Source organism: Perna viridis, chromosome 5, assembly GCF_037379345.1.
Source record: "Perna viridis isolate PV_CMFRI_1.1 ecotype Kerala chromosome 5, ASM3737934v1, whole genome shotgun sequence".
Lineage (NCBI taxonomy): Eukaryota > Metazoa > Mollusca > Bivalvia > Mytilida > Mytilidae > Perna > Perna viridis.
Genome location: NC_142449.1, coordinates 24,656,168 through 24,683,723, shown reverse-complemented (window position 1 = coordinate 24,683,723; position 27,556 = coordinate 24,656,168). Strand labels below are relative to the sequence as shown.

The 27,556-nt window shown below is 31.7% G+C and overlaps 1 protein-coding gene and 2 non-coding genes across 4 annotated transcripts; all 3 read left to right on the top strand.

The window, feature by feature from the left end:
* Positions 1-329: 329 nt before the first annotated feature.
* Positions 330-11,985, top strand: LOC148616668 (rRNA 2'-O-methyltransferase fibrillarin-like). 2 transcript variants are annotated; one of them, XR_015922298.1, is made up of 11 exons: positions 341-418; positions 1,159-1,335; positions 1,621-1,647; positions 2,850-2,909; positions 4,162-4,256; positions 5,364-5,534; positions 5,966-6,098; positions 8,508-8,620; positions 9,707-9,946; positions 10,703-10,848; positions 11,199-11,985. XR_015922298.1 is itself a non-coding variant. In XM_088583873.1 (10 exons), exons 1-10 carry the CDS (start codon positions 406-408, stop codon positions 11,215-11,217), a joined length of 954 nt encoding a protein of 317 aa, XP_088439999.1. In that variant the 5' UTR covers positions 330-405; the 3' UTR covers positions 11,218-11,985. The 2 variants fall into 2 exon arrangements, 1 of the variants encoding a protein (XP_088439999.1); XM_088583873.1 differs by lacking the exon at positions 9,707-9,946 and having other exon boundaries at positions 330-418.
* LOC148616670 (small nucleolar RNA SNORD57) lies at positions 6,726-6,796 on the top strand. Its single transcript, XR_015923118.1, has one exon. It is a non-coding gene; the product is annotated as a small nucleolar RNA SNORD57 (small nucleolar RNA).
* LOC148616669 (small nucleolar RNA SNORD57) lies at positions 10,320-10,387 on the top strand. Its single transcript, XR_015923119.1, has one exon. It is a non-coding gene; the product is annotated as a small nucleolar RNA SNORD57 (small nucleolar RNA).
* Positions 11,986-27,556: the final 15,571 nt, after the last annotated feature.

The window sequence follows — 27,556 nt, the reverse complement described above, 5'->3', positions numbered from 1 at the left end:
GTAAATATTTAATGAAAACGAACCGTTTCGAATATTCAGCATATCGTCATCTACTTTTCCATATTAATGACAAAGGTTATTACTGACCAATATGGATGAGAGACAAGGTGTATGATCTCTGCTGAACACAAAAATACATCCACATAGATTTTGAGATATGTGGATAAACTCAACACAAATTTGATTATTAAGAAATTGAAAACACGGACGTGAAAATAAATTCATCAGTTGACTTGTTTTATGTCATTCATAAATGGTCTGTTTACTGCTGATCATATCATATTATGTACCGATATGTCTAGGAGGCGACTTATCATAGCTAACCGGATGTCAGTGATGCATTGTGGATAAAATAACAAGAAGTGAAACACGTGCTATTTGGTCGCATACTTGACGAACGAAGTAATGGGTTATCCAGGTAAAAAAATCGCCTAACACTACATCATTTCTATCATTTGCAAGTGCTTCAGTTATTAACCATTAAATTTTATCCGAAATTACTTAATCTGTTTATTAATTAAATGTCAACATTTTTCGAGCGCGGTACCGGTGGTGTGCACGTGGCTTCTGTCTTTTAAGCAGAGCATTTTGTAGTCTACAACCAAAGGCTTCCGTTGAAAATAGTTCCATTGTCCCTAACAACTACCACATTGAATAAGTAGAATTAATTTGTATGGCACCTATGTTGCCTCTAATTTCCGAAAATAAAAATTGGCTGTTGGTAATTTTTCTGGAAACCTGAAAGTTCTGAGGTTCATGTTAAAGCTGCATTGATTATGAGTTTCAGTGAAGAACACCTTTCAGTGGATTCAGTTAGTTTACTCTGGTACAAAGGAAATACATTCAATGTAATGGTAATGGTAAGATGGTATTTGGAAAGAACGTGAAAATAAAGTTTCTAAATTGCATTCCAAACTCAAAGAGGAGTAACTCAAAAAAGATAGTAACATTGATATATTAGCAATTCTAAGACATTTTTTAGTGAATAATCTATTCTGTAAAGCTCATCAATATGGCATCCTAAAATCCTGCAGCAACATTCTAACTGGACGTACATGTTTATGGAGTTGATTAATTTTACTTTCATTATGGCATAGTTAGTCCATGTCATTTTTTTCAATGTTTTTCAATATATGCATGGTTTATTCATTTTTAAAGCATTCTCTCCAAGAGGTGGTGGTGGCCGTGGAAGAGGAGGAGATAGAGGTGGGCGTGGGGGATTCAGAGGTGGTCGAGGAGGTGGAGATCGAGGTGGACGTGGAGGTGGAGGATTCAGAGGAAGAGGTGGAGGTAGAGGTGGATTTGGTGATAGAGGTGGTCGTGGAGGAAGAGGAGGTAATGTCTGATATGCTCTTGTGTTGAAATTATCTGTTCAAGATTTTGAAGTTTTTTATGTTTAAACATTAAATGATAAACTGTAGTTAATTTTAATTATTTATGATGAAGCAGGTGAATTTCAATGGAAACACATAAGTGATTTTTTTTTTTTTTTTTTTGCAGAAAAAGAATGTTAGGTGAAGAAATTTGGCTTTGTTATTAGGAAGGGTTGTTTTAATTCTTTTCTTGATATAATGTTGTCTTGTTGTGCCTTATAATTTGTTTTTTTTTTTATCACAATAGGTAGAGGTGGAGGAAGAGGAGGCAGAGGTAAATTATGTTTTTAATGCACTACTTTAGTTACAAAAATAATTCAACAAAACATTAAAAGAATTGATCAATCATGTTGAAATAATAGTTTCATTGTATTAGTACATGAATTTAAAATTTCCAGTAGTTTGAACAATGCATTTGAAATAACTTGCAATCAATTTTGAGAATTTATTATCAATTAATTGGAAATAATCAGTTGCAAGATATAAGTACAATATTTCAAATACTTATGTTGAGAAGCTTCTGTTATCCAAAACTCATTTGATCTTGCTTTCATCTATCTGAAAATGATACATGTAGTGATACCAATCTAAGTAAAGAATTTCAAATATATGTGTGATCTCTTTCCATGAGAACATTTCTGTTCTTAATACATTTACAAAACTTTATTAAATACAAGTAATAGTTTTATTGTTTTAGATCATGTAGTTAAAATCCTGTAAGTCTCAGGTCCAAAAATTGAACATTGAATTAAAATTACTTACAACCAATTTTGAAAATTTTTAATGGATTAATAAAAAATAATCAGTTTAAAGATATAAGTACATTAATTAATTATGTCAAGAAGTTTCTGTTATCCGAAACTTAATTGGTACTGTTTTTCATCCATCTAAAATTTTAGCTTTTGTGATACATGTAGTGATTACAATCCAAGGAAAGTTTTTTTCAAATATGTTTGAGCTCTCTCCATGAAAATATTTCTGTTTTGAAATCATTACGTCAAGAAGTTTGTTATCCAAAACTCAATTGGTACTGTTTTTCATCTATCCAAATATTTTAACTTTTTGATACATGTAGTGATTACAATCTAAGGAAAGTTTTTTTTTCAAATATGTTTGAGCTCTTTCCATGAAAATATTTCTGTTTTGAAATCATTTACCAAAACCTGATTTATTGTGTAACTTCACATTGAACATGTGAAGTTCCGATTATAATTAATAATCAATTACGGTCTATTAATTATTTCCTATATTTGATTATAAAAAAATTCTATTTCCTTACACTATATACACTATTAGTGGATACAAATTTTAGTTTACATACAATAGAAAAAAATGGATAAGATTTTAATGGCTCTCAATTATTTAAATTTCATTAGTTTTGTAAATTTTATTGGTGGATTTGTGTTCACTGTATGACTTCGTTTAACAAAGTGCTTAAAATATATTACTAAGAAGTGTTCATATGATTTTTTGTAGGAGGTAGAGGAGGATTTGCTGGGGGAAAGAAAGTTATTGTTGAGCCCCACAGACATGAAGGTATTACAAGTATTATTGCATAGATAGCAGTGTATTATTTAATAATTTTCCCAGTGTAATAAATTTTGGATAATTTACAATTACCTTAATTTGGTAATTTTGGTAATTGGTAACTCTCGGACTTTCTCCCGCTAAAATTTCATAACTTTGATATCAGTCCGCCAATCGCAGAATTAAAAATTCATTTTGAAAATATCAATAAATTATGAAGAAAATCTACTTGTATATAATAAATTTGATAATCAATTGGTTATTGTGAATAACAAAAATATGATCACTCGTGCCGAGAACATTTGAAGATTTAACTCACAAGTTCTGCACACTTTTTCAATCTAGGCATTCTTTGGCACTTGAGATAATACTTTGATTATTCACTCACCCAATTAATTGTCCTGTTATTATTATTATACTGCTACCACTAAGGCTATAAAAATATGTTTGTTTATGGTTACCTGACTTTTCCTAGTTTTTGCGCCAACTCTTTAAATAATTTTTTTTCAGCCAACTGAAAATAGTAAATTTAAATCTGTATTTTCCTGCTTAAAACAGAAGTACATTTGAGCTAATTTGTTCTTTTTTTTTTTTTGATTAACAAGGAATTTACATGTTTTTCAAAGCATATCAGTGACCCTATGAAAAATGAAGAAGAAGAACAACAAAATGCATGACTGTATCTTGTCCTCCATCTGTAATTGTGTATAGTGAATGTTTATTGGGGTTAGCTAGTTGAGAGAATATCTAAATAAAGAAATCATTTAAGACAGTGGGATAGCTCCATTTTTGTTTGTATTTGTCTTTGGAAACCACTTACAATCCTGGAATAACTGTGGAGACCTACTTGAATTTTGTGCTAGAAAAATAGTAGCTACTCAGAATAGGAGTTTTTCTGACTTGCTACATTTTCATCATATTTTTGCTTTACTTAAATTATTTCAATGTATGAACTTACTTTTTTAAACTATATGGCAAGTGTATAAACAATACCGTGAGAGTACCTTAATTCATGGATACCAGTTTTAGTGGATTAAGGAAAATACACAAGCTTGTGGATTCTTGAATTCATGATTTTTGAGGTTTTCGGTATACACATCATTAGGAATCCCTTTTTCGTTTAGAACCAAATTTTGTGGTCTGGTTCACCAAATAAACAAGAAAATTGGAACTCCATGAAATATAGTACTTTCACAGTATATAGACAAAATTCAATAGCTTCTTGTTGTTTATTCTAAAATTTAGCCTTCTTTTTTTTTAGGAGTATTTATTTCCAGAGGAAAGGAAGATTCCTTGGTAACATTGAATCTTGTACCAGGTGATACAGTATATGGAGAGAAAAAAATATCTGTTGAGGTATTATAGTAATACATGTATATGCTTGTTTATTTCAGTAGAATAGCCTAAGAAAATGACTGAGGCCTAAAAAAATTTCTTTGTTTCTGGTAACCAGACAGACAATATTTTTTCTCTGCTGACCCAAATTTTTTTAATGGTGAAATGGTGTAAAAAAAAAAGCCAAAAAAAATCCCAGATTATTTTTGTTCCCATCTATTTTATACTAAAATCGCCTTGCTCTCCGATGTGGAGGTTCAAAATTCATTTAAAAAAAGGAAACAACATTGGCAATGTAATCATTTTAAGAGAAAAGAAATGAAGAGTTCTGAAACTGACCCTGGTAATACTGCATTGCTGTCAAGTTTCAACACAAAATGTTGGATAAAGTGTATTTATTTGAAGAGGTCTTGGAATTTGTCTGAACTGCTCACCTAAGTGGCAAAATTTAGGCTGATCTTGTGTCTAATGGACAGTACATGACTCATGCTTGACAGAATTAAAATTTCTGTTACATTGCTGTATCACACAGGATTTTCTATGTATAACCTTATTTTGTTTTTGTGGCTGATAGTGGTATTATTGTGTAATATTATATTATTATTGCATAAGGTTTTCCTACTTGGCTTAGTTATGCTTCAGTCCAGTATGGCTAGTCTGGGAGCAATAACTGAGCCAATATTGAAGACCTTACGCAATTATACCTTTATTGACTAACTCCAATATGTCATATTGGCCTAGGCCAATGTGGATGTACATATCAGACAAGTTAGATCCTACATTGGCTATTTTTTGTATTATGTATTGTATTGGTAGTTTTGATCATACTTATGCTACTTAGGTCAATAGTGTTTGGAATGCCTTGTATATTTAAAATTGGTCTGCTTAAGATTTTTACACTTTGTTTACATTCAAGTTCCATCTTATTGTTTACATTCAAGTTTCATCTTACGGTAATACAATGCATACTGAAATTAGACAAATGAAACTGAGATTAAACTGCACTCTTGAGAGGATGAAACTGGTTCAAAAATTTTGGTACTGAGTTTTTGTGATAATTGATCTACATGTGTAAAAAAATGTACTAATGGTATTACTTAAATACTTAAAATAACCCATTCATTTTAGGAAGGAGAAAAGAAGATTGAGTACAGAGCATGGAATCCTTTCAGATCTAAATTGGCAGCTGCTATACTTGGTGGAGTAGACAACATTCATATGAAACCTGGGTCTAAAGTGTTGTACCTTGGTGCAGCCTCAGGAACTACAGTTAGCCATGTCTCAGATATCGTTGGTCCAGTGAGTAGGAATCTGAAACCATTTCTAAATAGATGCATGTTGTGCTTGCAGGAGAATGGGCTATAATTACAATAAAAACGTGGGTGGTACAAGGGTGTATGTCCTCCTCTCTGTACTTCAATTATACAGAGGGATACCTATTTCTAATCTATTACTCCTCATACACCACTTGATGGAGTTTAATGAAACTTTAACAGAATCTTAATTACAAACTTCTGTTATGAGCCTCCCATTTTTGATTTTGGTCCTAAATTTAGAGATTTCACATGGCAAAATATGGATTTATTTTTGATTATGGGAGCATACATCTCCTCTTTTGTTCCTCCTACACCACATAATGGAGTTTAATGAAACTAAATTACTTAATTATGATTTTTTATGTTAAAATATTAACATCTGACTATTTTATAAACATAAAAAATCTTTTGTAGGATGGTTTAGTTTATGCTGTAGAATTTTCTCATAGAAGTGGTAGAGATTTGATTAATGTAGCTAAGAAGAGGACAAACATCATTCCAATAATCGAAGATGCTAGACATCCACATAAATACAGAATGTTAGTTGGTAAGTATTGATTTAGTTGCAAGATATTGAGAGGACCTTGTAAAATCTTTTTCACTGAAGAAACATCAGAATTAAGTATTTATGGTCTCTGAACTAGAACATTGTATATCGGACAACCAAGAATTACCTAATTACCACAAATTTGTCGTTAAAAAGTTAAATAATGTTTAAAATAAGTTTTGAACACAATGACCAATGTCTAATTTCCCCAAATTCAATTTGAATTTCTGTTGTTTCTCTTATATTAAGGAGGTAGACCTAGGGTAAGGGACATAACTCCTGACGTCCGTGAAATGTTTATATCATATTTCATACTACCAAAGCCTTTCAAGCTTTCTTTTAAAACAGAATGAAATCCATCCAAGTTGCTTTGATGATTACATGAGATTGTTTTCAAATGGTGAATGCAAACATTCCAATGATTTGTAAGAGTTGTGTCCCTTACCCTAGGTCTACCTCTGTAAGTGTATCTAAAACCTGGTAAAATCAGAACAATTTGTTCATCTTTTATCTTTAAGGTTTCAACCATGCTTCTTTCTTCTCAATATTAAATAGTTAAAGTAGAAGATTAGATAAATTATAATTTAAAACAAATGGCATTTCCAAACCATGCAGAATCTCAAGATATCTTAATGATGAATCTCTTCTTGCCTGATTTACAAGATGAGGGCAAAATACTGATTTAATGAGCCTGAAAGAAATCTTGTATTAAACTGCATTTTGCTTTGTTTACTTAATGTAGAATGAAATAGAACAAATTCATGCTTTCAAATCCTTATCAGATGTCTTTTTTAGTCTATTGTTAAAGTATTTTGGGAGATGATTAAATTTCTTTAGAAAACAGTAATTGTTGTGATGGTCATATGAATGCTGCAAAACTTAACTAATTGATTGTAAATGGCACTTCACTGATGAAAAAAAAAGTATCTAGGGTAGACTGTGAAGATACTGTCAATAAGTGAACTTTAACACATGAATTTGTTTACGTAAAATGTTCAAAATTCAATCACTGATTCAATGAAAAAGAATTACTGCAGGACCGGCAGACATGTCTGGTAAAATGGCCTTCCGTCCTGTCAAATATAATGTTTTTTATTTAAGTTGCCAAATAGAAGAAAAGTTTAAAATATAAGAATTGGTCTGGTAGTCTCTTAACCTAATTTGTATACACAGCTGTTTTAATACATAGAAAGATCAGACTGTGTCTCTTGTGTCTAGCCCTATGACAAAGAACCATAGAAAATTGTGCTAGTGTAAGTACAGAGAACTTTGTTTCTTGTATAGAAAAATTGTAGGAATACTTGTGTACTAGCTATTGTCTAACTAAAGTTTTCATCATAGTGTCTCCAGTGATTAGGATTAAAATTTTGCCAATGAGACTATGGCCTCCTTACCCTTCAGTTCAGTGGGACATTTTCAATTTCAATGGGCCATTCTAAAAAAAGACATGGGACAAAATTTGGAATAGCAGCTAAGGCCGGATAGACAAAGGTACATTTGTAACATAACAAACTTTAATTTACACTGCAAATCAAATGTTTATTAAGAGTTAACAATTTCAAAACATGTCAAACAATTGTCACATCAAATCACTTTTCTTTTCTGTTGTTTGAGTTCTTATATTAATGTATTGTCTAGTCCTTTGTCATGGCCCACAGACCCCCATCAATTAGACCTAACTTGGCTATTAAAGTAGTTTATCACAAATGATAGGAAAGAGTCTATTTTTTTGTTTAGCTGCAATCAGATTTTGGATTTTTTTGGGTGCTTCAGGACCAGATAATATGTTTCCACAATTATCAATATTTTAAATAAGGGGTTCGTAACCATGTCCAGCTGCCAAGTTATTTTCTACAACAATTGCAGTTTGATTCTGGTAATTATCATCATCAATATTTTTTAGGCTTTGAAAAAGATAATTTCTTCTGTTTTGGGTTGAGCTTAAAAATGTCTTTGGTGGCATTTCCAATTTCAAATGGAACCGCCAGTCCACGCTTTTTTGATATAATCAAATTATTTTTATTTTTTAAAACAATGTTCATTGTTCTTTCAAATATGTAAGCGATCAAGAATATATAATCTAAAAAATCGATAAAGTATCGTTTCATTCCCCGGTCTTCAAATCCCCTTGAAAACGTGGTGATCAAAACACCTGACTGCAGCTAATAAAAATATTGTTAAAAGACACGTTCATTCCTTTTTTACTGTCACAAGTAGTGGACAACACCTCACCATCAGTGATGGGAAGATAATGTTGCGCACATAACGTGACACATTAGTTACTCAATGCGTCATTCTAAGAGGAAATGCGACTATGGCGCACGGTAATCCCAATCACTGAGTCTCTATCAACAGTATTCTAACTAAGGTCCTATACAAACTTTAGTGATAATTGTTAATTTTTTTTAGGTATGGTTGATACAATATTTGCTGATGTAGCACAGCCAGATCAAGCAAGAATTGTAGCTATAAATGCTCACAATTTCCTCAAAAACACTGGCCATATTGTTATATCTATCAAGGTGAGAGTTCAGACGTGTAGGTGGTACCTAAACAATCACATATCAAGATTTTGAAAAGTATAGTTACTATAGAAATGATCAGCAGTTCTTATGGTAATTGTAATGTGAGTTAAGTGAAATAAGATCTTTTGTTTTTATCTATAGACAATTGGTTGTCTTTGTAAAATGTAACAGAATCAATAAATGTTTGTGTTTATTACAGCACTTTATAGTTAAACACAGTGAAACTTGTTTCAACAAAACATTAGTCAGTGGAGTTTTTATTTCTCCCACTTTATATGAGTATGTGTTAGGTTGAAATCACCTAGTCTGTCTGTTTCTCTGAATTTCGTCGTTATTATTGCTTCTTCTAATTGACGGATTGATTTCAAGTTAGTTAATCTGGTGTTATATGTGATAAATGTGGCATGCATTTTTTTGTTGCTGTTCAATGTCAGTGTCCTGTACAAATAGGGATATACTTAGCACAACAGAGAGTAGAATATCATGTTTTATTATACGACAGAAAAAAAAATACGGTCGTGTGTTGGTATGGTGTTGACATAGACTGGGATCGATTTTTGAAGTTATGACATGTGCCAAGTAAGAATAAGGGACCACAAAGGGACCAAAAATTCGTATTTTGTCTGATTTCTGGAGAATAACTTGAGTAAAAGGGAATTGATTGCTTTTAAGTTACACCACAAGGTGCCATACCCCAAAAGGGAAGGTTGGGATTGATTTTTGAGGTCTTGACTGGAACCATTAGGTTGAAAAAGGGCCAACAATTGACCACTTTGATTCCAGTCAAATTCTTATCCTTTTTCAAATATCTTATTGTAATCAAAGTTTGAATGCAGTGTCCATACTTGTCTCAATTGTTCAAGGTTGGACCTCTGCAGTCATATCAGGCTGCGTCCTGTGAATCATTTTCTTTTGTTTTGTAAGGATAATTCTCAGTAAACCAGGATTTGGTTGGAAGGCATGAAATATGGTGTGCATAAACCCTCATTTAACATCGACAACTAGCTGTTTGAGTAAAGATTTTGTTTAGACAGGTTACACTGTAGCTTTAAAGAAGAGATTTCACTCTTATAATTTTAGCAGATTGTCTCTTTTCAGAATTTGATTCCAACTTGTCAGTTTTTATATGATGCAAGCATAATCATTGCCTGATCATTAACTAAATGAGGGCAAAAACTGATTTAATGAGGCTGACAAAAACTGATAAGCAACATAAGCTTTCATTTAATTGCGAACAAATTGATAAAAATGCAAATATGCTCAAAATAAGCTTAAAATGTGAATTGTCAATCTTGAGATGAATGAAGATGGCAGAGCTGTTTTGTGAGTATGTAAATATCTGGTACTATTTCAGTTGAAAAGTTCATCTTGCCTTGTCAAGATCAAGTTGTAACAAAAGGGTTTGAGGTTTTGATAAGGAAACAAACAATATAGCAACAGATTTTCATTCTTAACAATTTTGATTGTTTTGTGCTACACATGTACATTGTTTTTTCCTTGATCTTTTTTTGTTCACTGGAGGATTGTTCAATTCAGTTTACATTCCTGTTTCAAACTATGGATACAGTATGGTTGCATTTAGTATTCACTTTACAAGACATTATTTTAGGCAGCTGTCTGATCCATGAACAAATAGCTTTAATTTTTGTATAGCACATGTTTTTCTTCAAAAGACCCAAGTAACCTGTATCAAGATTTCTAATGATGAAAATCTTTTGCCTGATTACAAATGAGGGCAAAATGCTGATTTAATGAGCCTGAAGGAACTCTTGCTTTATCATTTTATTGATCATTCATATATGAAAACATGTTTATTGAACTGAACACCTTTTATTCGGTAGCATATCTATTCTCTATCACATAGGTTGCAAAGAACTGCTGTGCCTTAGGTGGTCCTTCAATAAATCTTGCCAGTCCCATCCAACATCACAAAATTAATAATTTACATCTTGTCCTGAACAAAAAAAATGCATTTTATCAGTTAGGACCAACCATTTTCACCAACAACTGTGAGCTTGTTGAAACCTATATCTCTTAGAAGATTATCTTCAGTTCAGATTTCTTAGTTCTTTTTTATAGGCTAACTGCATTGACTCTACAGCAGAACCCGAGGCAGTATTTGCAGGAGAAATCAATAAACTAAAGCAAGAAAAAATTAAGCCTCAAGAACAGTTAACATTAGAGCCATATGAGAGAGATCATGCTGTGGTAGTTGGATGTTACAGGTAATATTTGTGTGGGTTTGTAAGTATTTGTCATATTGTGGAAATTTCAACATATTTTATATATCCTACAAATTATGGTTTAAAAAAATCCTCCTAGATTCATGAAAGTAATAATTTATTCACAATTTTAATAACTAGATAGATTAGTGACACTAACTTTATATTGAAGAAAAAATTTGCTTCAATGAACTAATTATGTTGCAGTATATTTAAATCATGTTATCACAGAATGCTGATAAAAGATAGGGATGCGATTTACACCTTGCTCATACACGAATTTAAATTTTCTGACATACACACCAATTTAAGCATTTCAGGTTTACTTAAGTTTTTTTCTATCTATCTTATAGACCACCACCGAAGAAATGAAACAACAACTTAAAAAACTAGTGTATGGAACTATGGAGTTGAGTCCTGTAAATATGATTTCACTCCTGAAGAACTGACTACCTAATTAGGTGGATATTGATAGTGAATGGATGTACACATAAATTCCAAGAAGGATAGTGTGAATTTTATTGGAAACCTTGGCTTCTGCGGAGAAATAAGTGCCTTGTAATGAAGGAGAACTTGTCATCCACTGTACATCAACACTATAGTTTACTCTTTATGGAAATGATATGTATTACATTATGTTACTTCATGTGTTCATGGACCTGTTAATATGTATATCATTGTTGAATGAATAAGTGAGCTACATTTTAATAGTTGAATTTAACTTAAGTTCATTCATACAAGTTGGAAAAAATTTCACGGCATATCTGATATTCTCTGTTAAGTAAAAAGCATAAATGTCATTTTATATGTTATCACTTAATCTCTGCAGTACAAAATTGTAGTTACTGATTTTTTTTGTAACTTGTTAATCTCCTAGTTGATAGATCTATCAAATTTTCATTTTAATCTGTTAAGTCATCTTGGAGTTATGCCCTTTTTCTGCATTTTTTTGCTATTTTTAATGTTATTTCTTTAAAAATGTGCCTCAAAGATACTGATGGATACTTAACACAACTTTGGTTTTTGTATTGTATGGATTTTCAATTTACTAGCTACTACATGTTTTTTTTTCAGCTGTTATTGATATATTTTTTAATGCTAAAATATAATTTCCAAATATAAAATTTTAACAATATGAAAGTTTTTTTTATTGAATGGATTGGAGCAGCCAATAGTTATATTCTCTATGTAATGATTTACATAACACTTGACTTGGTTTATCCTCATCTTTCTAGACAGACAGATTATGGTGTATTATACTTCAGTATTCATTTCTGTATAGTAAATCAAGTATAGCATTTCAACCAATTACTCAAAAATGACATTCATAGTTCTTTTTTATTCCAGTCAACATTTTTTATCTATTGAACAGGTCAGTAGTGCCTTTATAATTAGCTCATCTGTCCAGAGGCCAAGAGAGCTACTGCCATTACTTGGCGTTCGTTATTGTCATTGCAAACAATTTTTCAAAACTCTTCTCCTCTGACACTACTGGACCAAGGCCAAAGATAAATATATATATAATAAAATATATAATATATATAATAAAAAAATCACGTCGGATCTGTGACGGCTTTGGATATTACTTAAGCTATTTTCAGAATTCACCAGGATTTATCTATTCAATGTATTGGTATAACTTAGAAAGATTGGCGACAAAATTGCACTGTTGCAACTGTTAGAATCAATTACAATCATCAAAAGTTGTTCCAATCGTAGTTAATAGACAGTACAGTTTTTCAAAACAATGCACTTGGCATGATTTGCTATACCAGCTAACCATGGATGATGAACACAATATCGACAAGTTAGATGAGGTCATCGTCACTTTCAGACAAACTTTCAAACAGAGTTACCTTCCGTCCGACTTTCATGAATTAGATAAAGGTTGTTCATGATATTGATAAAAAAAGACTCAAATAAGTTCAATTTGATATCACCAGGGCCTCACCACCAGGCAGCAGAACTGTCTGGTGATGCAAATGATGATAACGTAGGAGATGCTTTTGATTTTCTAATGAGAAAGTCTGCCCATACACTAACTCCCTCTAAAACTTGATGAAACAGCTGTCAGATTAACTTGTAATTTCTATGAATTTAATTTATATTTCTATCATGTAGGCCTCAGATGGTATATGGTTCATGTCTTACATTATAAATGAGCCTGTCCAACACAATCCCTGACATTTCTTCTCCCCAAAATGTTTTGCCTTGTGGATGATAGGGTGTGATGAAAAAGTAAATTCCTAGGGGAAGTGCTGCTAAAATTTTTCTCGTAAGTGACTTATTTTTTTTTATTATTTTTCAAGGGGTTGGGAATGTAATCCCTGTTTCCCTTCCCTTTATACCACCATTTTCCGTCTTGTTCCTCGCTTGCCGACCTTTTCAATTTCACACCACCTTTTACTTTCAACAAACAATTCTCTTCGCCTGACATACTTTTCATCCCATTAACGAGGCTTGTTAAGGGGGTACCAGATATGCCATATCCCTATAATTTTAACTCTTTAAGATATCCCCCAAAATATTTTGAAACAAGAGGCGCCCAGGACCCTGTATCGCTCACCTGGTTGAATTTTGTCTTTCAAAGGCAATAAATTTAGCAAGGTGACCAACAATTTTGACTCTAGAAGTCTTTGGTAGGACTTAACATAAGGATCATTTCAACAATTGAAACTTTATTTTTATCTATCCAAGTTTTCAATGTATTGACCGAAAACTGTTCAAAAAAAGCCATCATTTTTCCCCTTTCAAGGGCAATAACTCTTACAAGGACTCATCTGACAACTTTAATCCCTGAAGACCTTTGTAGTCCTAATAATAAGGATCATTTCAGCTATTGAAAAAATTGGCTAAACCTAAAGGATGTGGAGATATATGCGAAAAACTACTGTCTGACCCCTATGTTCTATTGCTTTTTCATGGTTTTCGACACATCAAAAATCCTCACATCAGGTCTATGCAGGATACCCCAAGCCAAGGAATATTCGTAACAAGTTTGGTTTCCATTGGTCAATTAGTGTCAGAGGAAAAGATTTTTGAAAAATAGCAAAAATCGTTGAAAAAGGGCAATAACTCCAACATGCCTTGACGGATTAAAACCAAACTTTGACCCGAGATAGATATTATCATTCTGAACACTTTTATCCAGTCGGAATTCAGCTAAACTTAACGGTTTTGGATATATAATCGAAAAACTACTGTTTGATCCCTATGTTCTATTTTTAGTAACGGTGGCCGTGTTTTTTGACGAATCAAAAATCCCCATATCAGTTTAATGCAGGATACTCCAAGGAACAATCATACAAAGTTTGGTTTTAATTAGTCAAGTAGTGTCAGATAATTTTTTAAGAAGAATTAACATTGAAAATAGCAAAAATGCCGGGAAAGGGCAATAAATAGTACGTCCCCAAAAACCGTTAGGATTAGCCAAATTCTGACATAAAGGTAAACGAATTCAGTATGATGATATTTTCATGTAAAGCTGTTAAGTCATGTTGAACTTATTGCCCCTTTCCGCATTTTTTTTTGCTGTTTTTAATGTTATTTTTTTTTAAATCTTCTCTGACATTACTGACATAATGGTAAAAGTATTCAGCATGATCTGTTGTCAAAGTTTCATTTTGATCTGTTAAGCCATTTTTGAGTTATTTCCCTTTTTGAAGTTTTTTTTCGCTATTTTCGCTAACCTGGCCAAAAGAGGAAAGGGAAACTATGACACGATGAACAAATTAGTTTTCATTGTGCAGATGGATACATCGTAACGGTTCACAAGTTCATGATGGCGACCATAAAACTTCTGTAGTGATTAGTTCAATCTTGTAGCAACTTAGCCCTGTACTAGAAGCCTAACTGTAATAAGTCAAGCGCGATACAGTCTGCGTAGTTACGACAAACTCTGGCATAAGGTATGAGTTGTGATATGAAAACTCCATACGCATTTGCTGAAGGAATGTTGCCACAGATGAAAGGAAAATTGACAATCTGAATGAATAAAAGATAAAAAGAAACTTTCAATTGCTGAAATGTTCCTTATGATAAGTCCTACCAACGTCGTCTTGAGTCATTTTTTTAAACAACTCCTAGTTAAATTTATTGCCATTGAAAGGCAAAAATAACCAGGTGAGCGATTCAGGTTTCTGGTAGCCTCTTGTTTATTTTACTTTGTTAAAAAAAACACTACTTCACCAATCGGGGCCAAACTTGTTATGAAAGTTCCTTAAGGTATCCTGCACAGAACAGATGTGGGGATTTTTGATCCATAAAAACATGACCGACGTTACTAAAATAGAATATAGGGGTCACACAATAGTTTTTTCGCATATAATCTGTTAAGCCATGTTGGATTTATTGCCCTTTTTCGACAGTTTTTGACTATTTTTTTGTTATTTCTTTCAAAAATCTTCTCCTCTGACTCTTCTTGACCAATTGAAACCAAATTTGATATGCATGTTCCTTGGGATATCCTACATAGAACTGATGTGGGGATTTTTTTTTGATCCGTTGAAAAACATGGCTGCCGTTACTAAAAATGGAACAAAGTGGATAGACTGTAGTTTTTTTTAATATATCTCCGAAACTGTTAGATTTAGCCGAATTCTTTCAATTGCTGAGATGATCCTTATTATAAGGCTTTCAAAAGGCTTCAGGGATCAAAGTTGTCAGGCGACTCCTTGTAAGAGTTATTGCCCTTTTTGTGCAGGTTCAACCAATATCTTGAAAACTATAATATATAGAAAAATAAATTCAATTGCTGAAATGATCCTTATGATAAGTCCTACCAACATCTTCATGAGTAAAATGTTGTTGGACAACTCCTTGTTAAATTTATTGCCCTTGAAAGAAAACTTTAACCAAGTGCTATTCAGGCGCCTGTGAGCCTTCTGGTGATATGGTTTTGTATATTAACACATTTGTAGACTGTTCATTTATGAAAGCAGTGAATTAATTTCCCCTCAATACAAACAATTACCTTTGGCTTTGTCTCAGATAATAGTAAGTGTCTTGGGCTAATAAATTTACAATTCCCCTCGTGACCATTCAACAAAAAAAAACAATAACTCATTAGTAATGCCTTTTATTTCTATGAAACTATCTTTTATTATTCTTCCTCATGCCATAGTACCCTCTATATATTTTTTGGAAATTTACGATTTTTATACACTTGTCTTTTTAGATGGGAGATACTATGGAATACCGGTACTGCCATTTGTTAATCGTTTGCACATAGCACAATAAATCCAAATTGTTATGAAACTTTCTGAATTGTTTATTGTTTCTTTCTGTTAATATGATTTATGGTTTTTGAGTTGTAGGACTTTATTTATACATTTTTGTGATTTTATGATTTAGAGATAAGGGGCTTTGTTCTTTAAATAGTTGGAACCTTTATGAACCTTGCCCTTTCAGATAATTCTACTTGCCCATATTAAAATTTAGATTGACCTTTAGTAATTCATGTTGAAAAATGAATAAGATTTGGTTGTCTCAGGGCAGCTATTATTTGACTTTTACTTGTCCAAACGGTAGTTTCACTTGTCTTGGGCAATTGTACAACCTTTAACATCATTTCCCGTGTGTTGGCGTTGCACCCATTTTCATAATAGATTATAACAGTTGATGAAAGCTCCCTCTACAATTGTTATAATTTTCTAAATTTCTATTTTTAAGTTTTTAGCTTACCTGTCTATCGTCTGAAAACTTCACATTTTGCTCAAGTACATGTAAACTCCTTAACTAAATTTAACCAAACTTAGCAGAAAGCTTCTACTGAAGATCTATTTTAAATTCCACTTGATCAAAATAAGATGACACCACAGTCTATCTAAGCTTCGGATTGGCCAATTGTCTTAGATCAATTGCAACTCCTCTGAAACCACATGTGCCAATGTTTTGAAAACCTTGATTTTCAGTGACTGTATTTGTAAAATTCTTACACCAATGTCCCAATCGAGTTATACGATTGTACCCATAACAATTTTTTATGATGCGATGAAGTAAATATTGACTCCAAAATAACCCCGAATGTGAAACCACTTTTATGTGAATGAACAAAAAGGTACAGAATATCTACGTAGTGCGGGTTGACTGGAGTATCTGACCTTGTTAAATTGGAATAGTCTAATGTAATGGTGTTCTTAAATAATACATAGAAATATCTCAGCAAACTTTCAGATGCTTCTGGATGACTAATATTGTATTAGACTGTTAAGCTGGATATAATCTTCCCTTGAACCTTTTCTTTATTCATTAACTTCATTTATTGCATAATCTTTCATCACAATTTCATAAAAATCTACATACATGTATGTAGTGTGCAGTATGAGAGCTGTTGCACGTATAATGTTTGAAATTATGAATTCTTAATTTGGATGCATCTATATTTAGAGACACCAGACAATAATAATCTTCCTCAGTGCTCATTGTCGAAATGTTGCATAAAATTTTGTTAAAATCCATTGAACCATTTTTACCACCTTATACATTCGATTTTGTGGCAATCTGCCCTTTGAAATACAATACTTTTTCATTAATATTAACGCTAAATTTCACTGTGTCGCAATCCATTTTAAAGGTATTTAATGGCATTTGAAGATAATTTCATGATTACACTAGGATCGTACTGTCGTCTGCGTAAAGGATGATACATAGGTTTAGACATAGATCATCAAATCTTTTTTTTTCTGTGTTCCTTAATTATTGATCTTTAACCGACTGCATCTGTTAATATGAAGTTCTATTCCAAGTTATTCAGAAATAATTAAAATAAAAAGTGGACAGGTTTTTGCTGACGTATTCCAATCAAATTTATTGTAATAAGATTTCATGTAACAAATTAATGTTACACCACATTTTGAGGACTGTAAATGATATATTTCAATGCAAAATATAATAATTTTTCTTGTTTTACAGAAGAAACTAGTAGAATTAAGAATTGTGAAACCATGGAGGTTTTTATAACATTAAGGATCAGGGAACATGAATTACACTTTGTTTTCCGAGGAGACTGATCAGTTGCACCAGTTCATATTGAAAACGCGAAAAAAGTTAAAAAAACAACAACAAAAATAAAAAACAAACAAACAAACAAACAAACAAAAAAAAAAAAAAAAAAAAATCACAAAACAAAGCAACAAAGCAAAGCAAAAATCTAAAAAGGAATCACTTAATCACCTATTACATATATAAAATTTAAGGTAAAGCGCAAACAGAAAGTAATATTCATGTAAATTTTTAATTCTTTGTTTCAGAAACTTCAACCTAGCAAAATGTTATTACTTCGACGCAATTGAAATTGCTATAAGTACCATATTTACGCATAAGTTTTGTTTGAAAATCGTTTTTATATGAAACAATTTCGGCAAAATTTGTGATTAAAATAAGTAAAAATCCAAATTGAGCGTAAAGCAGTAATACCAAATCAAATCAAAACAACCCTAGCATTAGCGACCAACTTTTAACTATAATCATGACGACATTGTGATAATGATTAGAATAAAATGATTCATATAGTCGTATGATCTACCATCTAGCGCCGTTAATATGTCCGTAATTCGGGATAAGATCGCCTTATCAACTACGTATACCGGTATTTATTGAAACATATATGTAACTTATTACATTTGCTGGGCATACCATTAAAATACCCTGATTTTTCATTGGATAATCGGTTTTATACGTGAAGTTTCACGAGTCGATGAAATACATTTACTAACTATTAATATAGGCCACGCCCACAACTAGTGGGCTTTTTTATTGATCACTCTGTATTTTATTGACGCGTTTCTTTGAAAATGTATTACGGTCAACGCATTTACAAACCAAAGAAACATTCAATTCTTTAATGATCGGTAGTTTTAAAAATAACATCGAATAAAATAATATATGTTGGTACAACTATCTATCAAGTCGTATTACAGCATTCTTTTCGTGGTTATGTTTCGACCTTCCGTTTGCTTTTAATTAAAAACGTGAATCTTAAAAAATTGTTTTTGCGAGGGTTTTGGTTATTGGGAGCGGAAGAAATGAATGAAACAAATAACTATACAGTAAAGAACACCAGAACAACCGTTTAGTCTCCAAATCAAAACAAGGCGTATATATTGTCCGATTTCCAAATGTGTTTTCATTAACACAGTTGCGACAAGGGCTAAAGGAATTAATTTTTAAATTATTAATTAATATACCGAAGCGTCAGTATTGGAATACATGACCTAAACGTGAACACATGAAACAGAACGATGTAGCGAAACCGAATAAAACAAATATTACAAATAAAAACTGAAGACAAGGGAAACAAGACGTCACATAAAAACAAACCTTTAATATTAGTTGCATGGATTACAAGTTGATAACCGGGTATATTCACACTAAAGAAATAACTACACATTAAAGATACATTAAAACTATAGATATCATATCAGTTGCTATCATGGAATCTAAATGTTGTAATCATGGCTTTTCCATACCTCTCAGCTTAGTCTCGGGCCGGTACCAAGGCGATATGGAAAATAAACAATTAGCTGAACTCGTGTAAATATGAAAATAAGTGTCATGTTTTTCCACTTCTGTCTTTTATAGGCGCTCATCATAACCATAAATGTCAATTCTCACTTTCAATAAGATCGGCTGGACTAATGGAAAATCTGGTTATAAAAAAAACGCTAATAAGTCCTGGGCTGAGTGTATTGTTAAATATTGTGAAATACTATAATAAATGTAGAATGCAGGTATCAAGATTAATATATGCTAATATATACGATATTAATAACAACAGCATGGTATCATTGCTATCAACTAAATTAATCGGACCATCGAAGCAGTAATTTAAAAAAAAAACAATCTCATATGATAAATAAAACAAATTAATCAAAGTTAGACAAAAGTATTTGGTTTTATTTTTGTTTGCAATTTTTGTAGGAATGTATATTTCTATGATGTATTATGATATCATTTAATGGTAAATTGGGAAATCAATATTTTTCAAATTGTGCTAATGCACGGCGAAAATACGACGTATTCCGTAAATCCCTATGTACTGTGTAGTTTTTTTAATTCTTAAAATACAATGAATCTCTTTTTATACATTTATATCATATATTCAGAATAAAATATATTTTTTTGTATATGCATCGTAAGTTTTTGATTATAAATGACTCAAATTAAAAGCACGTATCTATGCCACTCCTGCGAAATCAATTACGAAACATTCTAATGGAAAAAAACATTCATTTTATTCCACATTTCACAACATTACATAATAGTAAAACAAGGTTAAAATACGAACACACAGACAAGAATATCAAAAAGATATATATATTTACAACCGATCTCCACAAGAAAATGCTCCCAACATTGATAGGTTTACGTACATTTATAATAGTTTCGTAGGGTATAACAGCAAATGGTCCAATTTTCAATCGTTTCTCCAGAGACGGTATCCGCGATGTGGTTGATTCCAAATAATTCAAGGTTGTTGGTACACCAGTTTCGTTTTGTCGATCACTAACATCGACCATTCTAATATGAAAAATATACTTCATACATTCATTGACTTGATAAGATTATCGTGTTTTGTGTGTATGATTAACCACCCCAAACCTAAAAAAAACCCCTAAAAACAAACAAACAAACAAACAGCAACCCAAACAAAGAACAAACAATTACAACCAATTTTAAACGACAACGAAACGAGTACATTAATCAACAGTTACACTCACACACAGAATAATAGCACGATATTATTTTCATATGATTTGTAAATCGCCTGAAAAACTATGTTTGTCATAAGTATTTTGTTTGCAAAGGACCATCATAAAAATATATAAACATACTTGCCGAACTAATATATTAAAAAGAAAAATCACATGGATATTTTAATTTCTAAAAGACGTTATTTCAACAGAACTTATTACACATGTAAGACATTACGTTGAGATTTCCTTTAATTGTAAAAAAAAACAAACCAATTGTTCATATAACTTTTTGTGTGCACAAAACATTCATATCTATATCGGTCCTAAGCAACGTAAGTATTCCAGCTTACCCAAAAGGCTTTAAATGCTTACAGTCTGTTATACTTGAAGTATGACCAATATTGATGGCATGATCTAATTCAATGGCCATTCCGGTTTTTAATCCATTGTTATGTCCGAACTATTAACGATTTATAATCGTTTCTATCTTTGCCAAAGGCAATAAATAATATGTTTACATCTTTGCATGCTTTCACTTGAAATGGTAGAAACCAGGTTAATGAAAATTCTTTTTCTCTAAGGTTGATCATATAGGTGTTAGTTGAGTTGAAAAAAAAACGGGTTCTATAAAAATATAATAATGTATATGATTTTTCTAAATTGTATATGATAATTCTATATAACGGGCGACTTTTTGTCAACAAAATCAGTTTATAAGAAAGAAAACCTAAAATATAAACAACGAAATCGGAGCCAAAAATACTCACAGACAAAACAAAAACATAAACGCATACAGGATAAAACAAAAGTTGTTTTATTGATTTTAGTAGGGCATTGGAGAGCCGGCGTGTGGTAGAAATTACTTAAATCAGGTTTAGGTGGAAAGTGTTTTAGTGTAATAAAAAATATATATGCTAAAATTAAGTCATGTGTAGTTCATAACAATATATTTTCTGATTTCTTTTGCATATGAATTTGCCGTCTGACAAGGTGAAAATGTATCTTCTTCGTTGTTTTCTTTGTATCTTAATGACTTGGATTTTTTCCCGAAAATCAAGAAATTGATAGTCTTCATCTGGCAAATAAGCTATAAGTATTCTGTACATTGATTTTTACGTCAGAATATTTATTTTGTTACATGATGACGATGCAGTGTTATTATCTGACACTTGTGAAGGAACACAAAATGCTATAAATATCTTTAGCAATTATTGTGATGACTGGAAACTTAATGTGAATATACAGAAAGCTTAAATTGTTATATTTCCTAAACGAAAAGTAGGAACAAATTTCACTTTTAAATTCCAAAAGTGAAAATATAGATTTGTGTGATAATTTCTGTATATTGGTCTATTATTTTAACGACAGTTTCACTTCTGCAAGGACTAAACTCATTCAAGAAGCCTGGAAAGCAATGTTTGCTGTTTTTAAGGAAAAATTGAAATCTTCCACTTTCAATTGATTTACAATTGAAATTGATACTCTTGTTCTACCGATACTGACATATTCTTGTGAAGTATGGGGTTTTGAAAATGATTCCGATATTGAAAGAGTTCATGTGTGTTTTTGTAAACAAATTTTGAAAATTAGAGTTGCATACCTAATTACATGGTTGATGGCGAATTGGGCCGTTTTTCTCTAAGTAATCATATCATTGTCAGAATGATCGGATTTTGGCTTAACATAAAATCATCCAATAAATTATCTAGTAAAGTATTTAGAATTTTGTTGAATCTGAAAAATAGTAAAAAGGATATTTCCTTCAAGTGTTTAAATCACATTGAAGACCTTTGCAATTCAACTGGAATGAAGTATTTATTAAACACAGATGAACTCAACTTAAGTTCGGAATTTATAAATATTTAACTGAAGAAAACTTTGCAAGATCAATTTATTCAATCTTGGTACTCTGATACTGAGAAGAGTTCTAAAGGAGACTTTTATGGATTTTTTAAAACAGAATTTAAACTTGAGTCGTACCTGTTAAGATTAAATTATTCTGCAAGAATTTGGCTGTGTAAACTAATAACAAATAATATTAATATACCCATTCAATATGGAAGATTGCCTAATGAAATATAGGGAGAATAGATTTTGTAAATTATGTTTAATGGTAATGGGGATGAATTTCAGTATTTATTTTTATATCAATGTTAAACTTTCGAGGGAAAATATATCCGTTTTTACTACCAACGATTTCCCTCTTAAAATCAAATGAAAGGTTGGACATCCCTTTGTCATACTGAATTTTTTACTAATATTTCTTACTTTGTAAAAAATGAATGCAAATTGTTGTAAGTTTTTTCTTTTGTTTATTCATGTAACTGAATTTTAATGGTTGTATGTATTATGTCTCATGTTCAACATTTATGTATCTGATGACATATTTAATAAAGTATTCATATTCGTATTCGAAAGGGCTGTCTTCAGCGTTTAGGGTAAATTTGGAACGTCAGACGCTGTTCGAAGCTCGCATAAGTAGGTCTTATTAGACAAATGACCTCAAAATTCATTTTTGAAAAGGTTCACGAAGGTTTATTTGTCATTAAATGGTTTTGAAAACTATTGCATCTCTGAAAAATAAAATTAGTATCAAATGAAAAAAGAAAAGCTGCTAAATGGTAATGGCTATTTTTTAATAAATGTGCTTTGAATTACGATAAAATGATTATTAAACGAATGTAACTGTCTTGAGAGAGAAATATCAAAATTTTCAATTAAAAAAAAAAACTATATTCCAGTATGCTGTTATTCATTGCCTCCATCTGCTTGTTTAATTTACTACCAACTATAAGATTAAAGAAATCTATATAAAATGATATATTTTTTATTGCATATTAATGTGTTTGAAATACTTAATAAAAAGTCAGAAGTCGAATATCACTAATTTTCCCTGGGAGCATGATAATGAATCATTATAGATTTTTATAGGTAAATTTTGACATTTTTATTATATTTCAGTGTTTTGAGAACATGCTCTTCCTCAGTATTTTCACCATAACTTTATCATAATTAATTTGTTATTTTTATACCTTATATAACAAACTCTTGAATAACGGGAGAGTGGTCACATATTCATTAGATCTTACAATAGCAACTGGTCAGTTTGAATGTGCTAATAGCCTCAGTCAACTAAGTTGTCAACGAGATTGGTAACGAAAGTATGTTAGTCAAGGGTCAATCCACATAGGATTTAAGAGTAACCACGGGTATACCGCAACAAAAACAAAACCCAAATCTTAAAAAGAATACAATTATCAAAGAAAACAAGAAAGAAAAGATCAACTTATAGTCAAAATTAAAACGAAAGTAAAGAAAGAAATTACAGCGCACAGTTAGGTAATAAAGAAAAGAAGCATTTTTCATTGAAAATAAGGTACACTTAAAACAACTTTGTAAAAGGCAAATTGAAATCATCAAATGCGTAAAAAATGGAAAATAGAGAAATTAAGTAGCAGTCTATATAACAATCAGATAGGTGTGATCAAGTGAGTGAAAAATTCCCAGAATATTCACTATTTTCTAATTCAGAAACAGAGACCATATCACCAGCTTGTTATTATGTTGTTGTACTTTCGAGATATAAATTATATACCTTGTTTATAAAGTTGTCATTTTCGTAGTGTTGTTTTCTTTACTTGGTTGGAATTGTTGATTTTAGGGGAAGACAGATGTATTTGCTTTTCTCACAAACACAGATCTGAATACACAAATAATACATCGTTTCTGCGTCATGATCAGCCCTATCATTTGCAGTGTCCGAATGTTATATAGTTTACTACTTAAATCTTCACTTTTGTCATATAAATGAGTCATGCTTAAAACAATAACAATATATTTTAAAACTTTTATTTGCTAGCTTCATTAAAAGGAGTAATTCACCCCTTTGATATAATGTAATCTACTGTTTACTTAGGCAAATGCTCTGCTATAGAATAAAGTCGTTTATGTATTTTTTCTCACTTTGAGGTAGTTTCTTTCTAGCAAACGGTAGTGCCTGAGTTGAATTCTCAGTTGTTGGAGAAAAATTGGAAGCAAGCAAACATGTGTCCCCATTAAGATCAAAGCTTCCGGAATGGCATACTACGTCTAAACTACACATGGCTGCACGGTGAATCGCTGACAATGCATGTACTGACTTCGGTGTAGATTCAGACTCTTTTATTCGTTTTGTTTGCTCCATACAAAATTTAGAAACATTTTTGTTGTGAACGGATATTAAAAGAGAGTAGAATTCAAAATGAAGAAGAGCAATATTCATAGCCATGAATATTTTTTCGATCTCTGATATCTTCTCCACGTCGTCAATTATAATCGAAAGGAAAATGGTTTTAGAAACGTTCGAACACTTACTTTGGTTACGACATTTTCCGTTCATCTGAGTGATTTTGCAACATAATGATACACTTTAGAATGTCATGTGTTTTTTTTTAACTGAAAATCACAATATAACTGAGTGTGGATTCTGTACGAAAAAAAATCAGAAATAAACAATGATGATCGATTCAACTAATAAAGAAATTGTATATTGACATTTCATGATCTAGGTGTCATGTTTATTACAAAAGGTGAACCGTATCTTTTGTCAGAGAAAGTGATTTTCAAACCAGAAATGTCCTAAGCCACTATTAGTATCTTTCTTTCCTTGAGCTTTCAGTAAAGTAATGATTATAAAGCTTGCTTATGCAACATTTCAATGATTTTTATCGCCATGTGAGCCATAGTATATACTAAGAACCGACACCTGTGATAGAAAGCACCCAGTCAATCCAAGACCAGCAAGATTGTGTAGTTTATTGAAAAACATATAATAAAACTCTCTGTTAAAATAATTTTATCACGTTTTATTGTATGGAATTGAATTTACCAAAATGGAAAAACCCTGTTTTTTTAGACCTGATTTCTTTTGTATCATAAAACGCGGCGTTGTAACAGAGGACAAAATTATATGCCATAGAGGGTCTATCGATATATTTATATATACACACATTCAGAAGGGTCTGAAAAATTCCAAAAGATGTTAGAACCGTCAAATGTTTGGTCATTCCCTCCGCGGGACTCGAACCCGAAATCTATGGCAACACCGCCTGCACCAAGTCCAGCGCCCTATCCACTCTGTCAGCAAGGCTATATCAAAATATAGCTTTCGGTGGCCGGGTCATTCTTCCTCGTACTATTAATCAAGGGGTGTAACTAAGTACACGATGTATGGTAGTGACAAACATGGCAACACCGCTAGCACAAAATCCAGTGACTTAGACCGCTTCGAATCCTGCGGAGGGAACGACAAAAAAAAAACTGCTTTGCAAATTTGACTGTTCTAACATCATTGGAAATTGTCAGACCTTTCTATGCCTACTTTATCTTCTCTGCATCAAATAATCCGATGGAGCAGTGTAGCGAATAGAGTCGTCACATTCTGAGACACGGTATATATATTTATAAATATCTCGATTATCTTGATTTTGGTGTTGGCCTGTGTTCCTGTAGACTTGAAATTAATTATTTGAGGGCTCAGTAGTCGTTCGGATATTGTTTTTAATTTTACTTTTTTACATCACACACACACAGACAGACAGACAGACAGACAGACAGACAGACAGACATATCCGAGAGTTTTATGGGGCTGGATTTTTGTAGACAGCATTGCCATACATGTCACAGCGGTACTAGTTTGATTCGTACGGAAGGAACGATCAAATATGTTCAGTCAACTTATGAGCTTCTTCAGTGCTAGGAATAAGCTGTGTAGAGTTGTAAATAAGTGAATACACCTCACTACATCATCAAGTGGATAACTGTGACGTACTAAAATTATTGTCGAAATATAACATTGTAATCAAAATTTGAAATGATCTTGAACTTTGTAAAAGAATCAACTAGAAACATTAACAAAAACTGTAAAGAAAATAAACTATACAAGCATCGAAGAACCTAATGTTTTAATTTATTCCGTGTGGATATAAAGCAATGAGTTCTTTCACCCAAAGCCCTTCTCGCTTCAAACATTTAAAACTCTCATTTTATAAAAAAAATGTCATTATTTTAACATTGAAACTGAGAAATAAACACCTGAAATGAATAGATATAATGAATACATTACTACCCAACATATCATTTTCAGATCGTTTTCACGCTAAAAACTAACATTCCTGTACACGTTTAGGTTTTTTTCAGAGGTAGGGGTATTTTTGGGCTTGAATAAACTCAAATATTTATTACTTGGGCTCAATTGAAATCTGAGATACTATGTAAGTATACTATATCAGATAATGGATTGTTTTAACTAAATATTTAGAAAAACTACTATAACGGGTGAAATAGTGGAAATCTGGAATTCAGAAAATTTCCCTTTTCTACGATTATATTATGATTGTAACCCCAAAAAGGAACTCTAAGCGCTTTAATTGAATAGATATCCTGAATACATCGTTATATTCATTATAAATACCTACAATATCAGTTTTAGGGTGTCGGTATGATATGAATGAGGATTTTGGTTGATATTGAGGCCATTTTCCGATGGATAAGGCAAATATATTTTTTTGGGGAAAATCAGTTTTTCATGTTTTTATTATGTATAAAATTGAATTATTTATCGAATGATACCAAATTTGACACGTTTACCTAGAGAAAAAGCTTGATGAGTCGATATTTTGCGAAAAATAAAAATCGTCAAAAGTCATCATAAGAACCACCGATTACTAATTGTGATAATATTAAACAGAAAATATCAAATAAGCTATTTCTCAAAGCATGAATACTATAGGATACATATTTTTCATTACTTCTAACCGCTAAGTGTTAGCGCAACTTTATTGGTACCATTAGAAAGCCTCGATATCGGGCTTCCTTGTAATATATAAATTTGAAATGATCTTGAACTTTGTAAATAAATCAAATAGAAACATTAACAAAAACTGTAAAGAATATATATATATTCAATTACTTTACATGTGACATCCTAGGAAAACTAACATGCTCGAACAATTAAGTCACAAAAAAATCTAGACTTT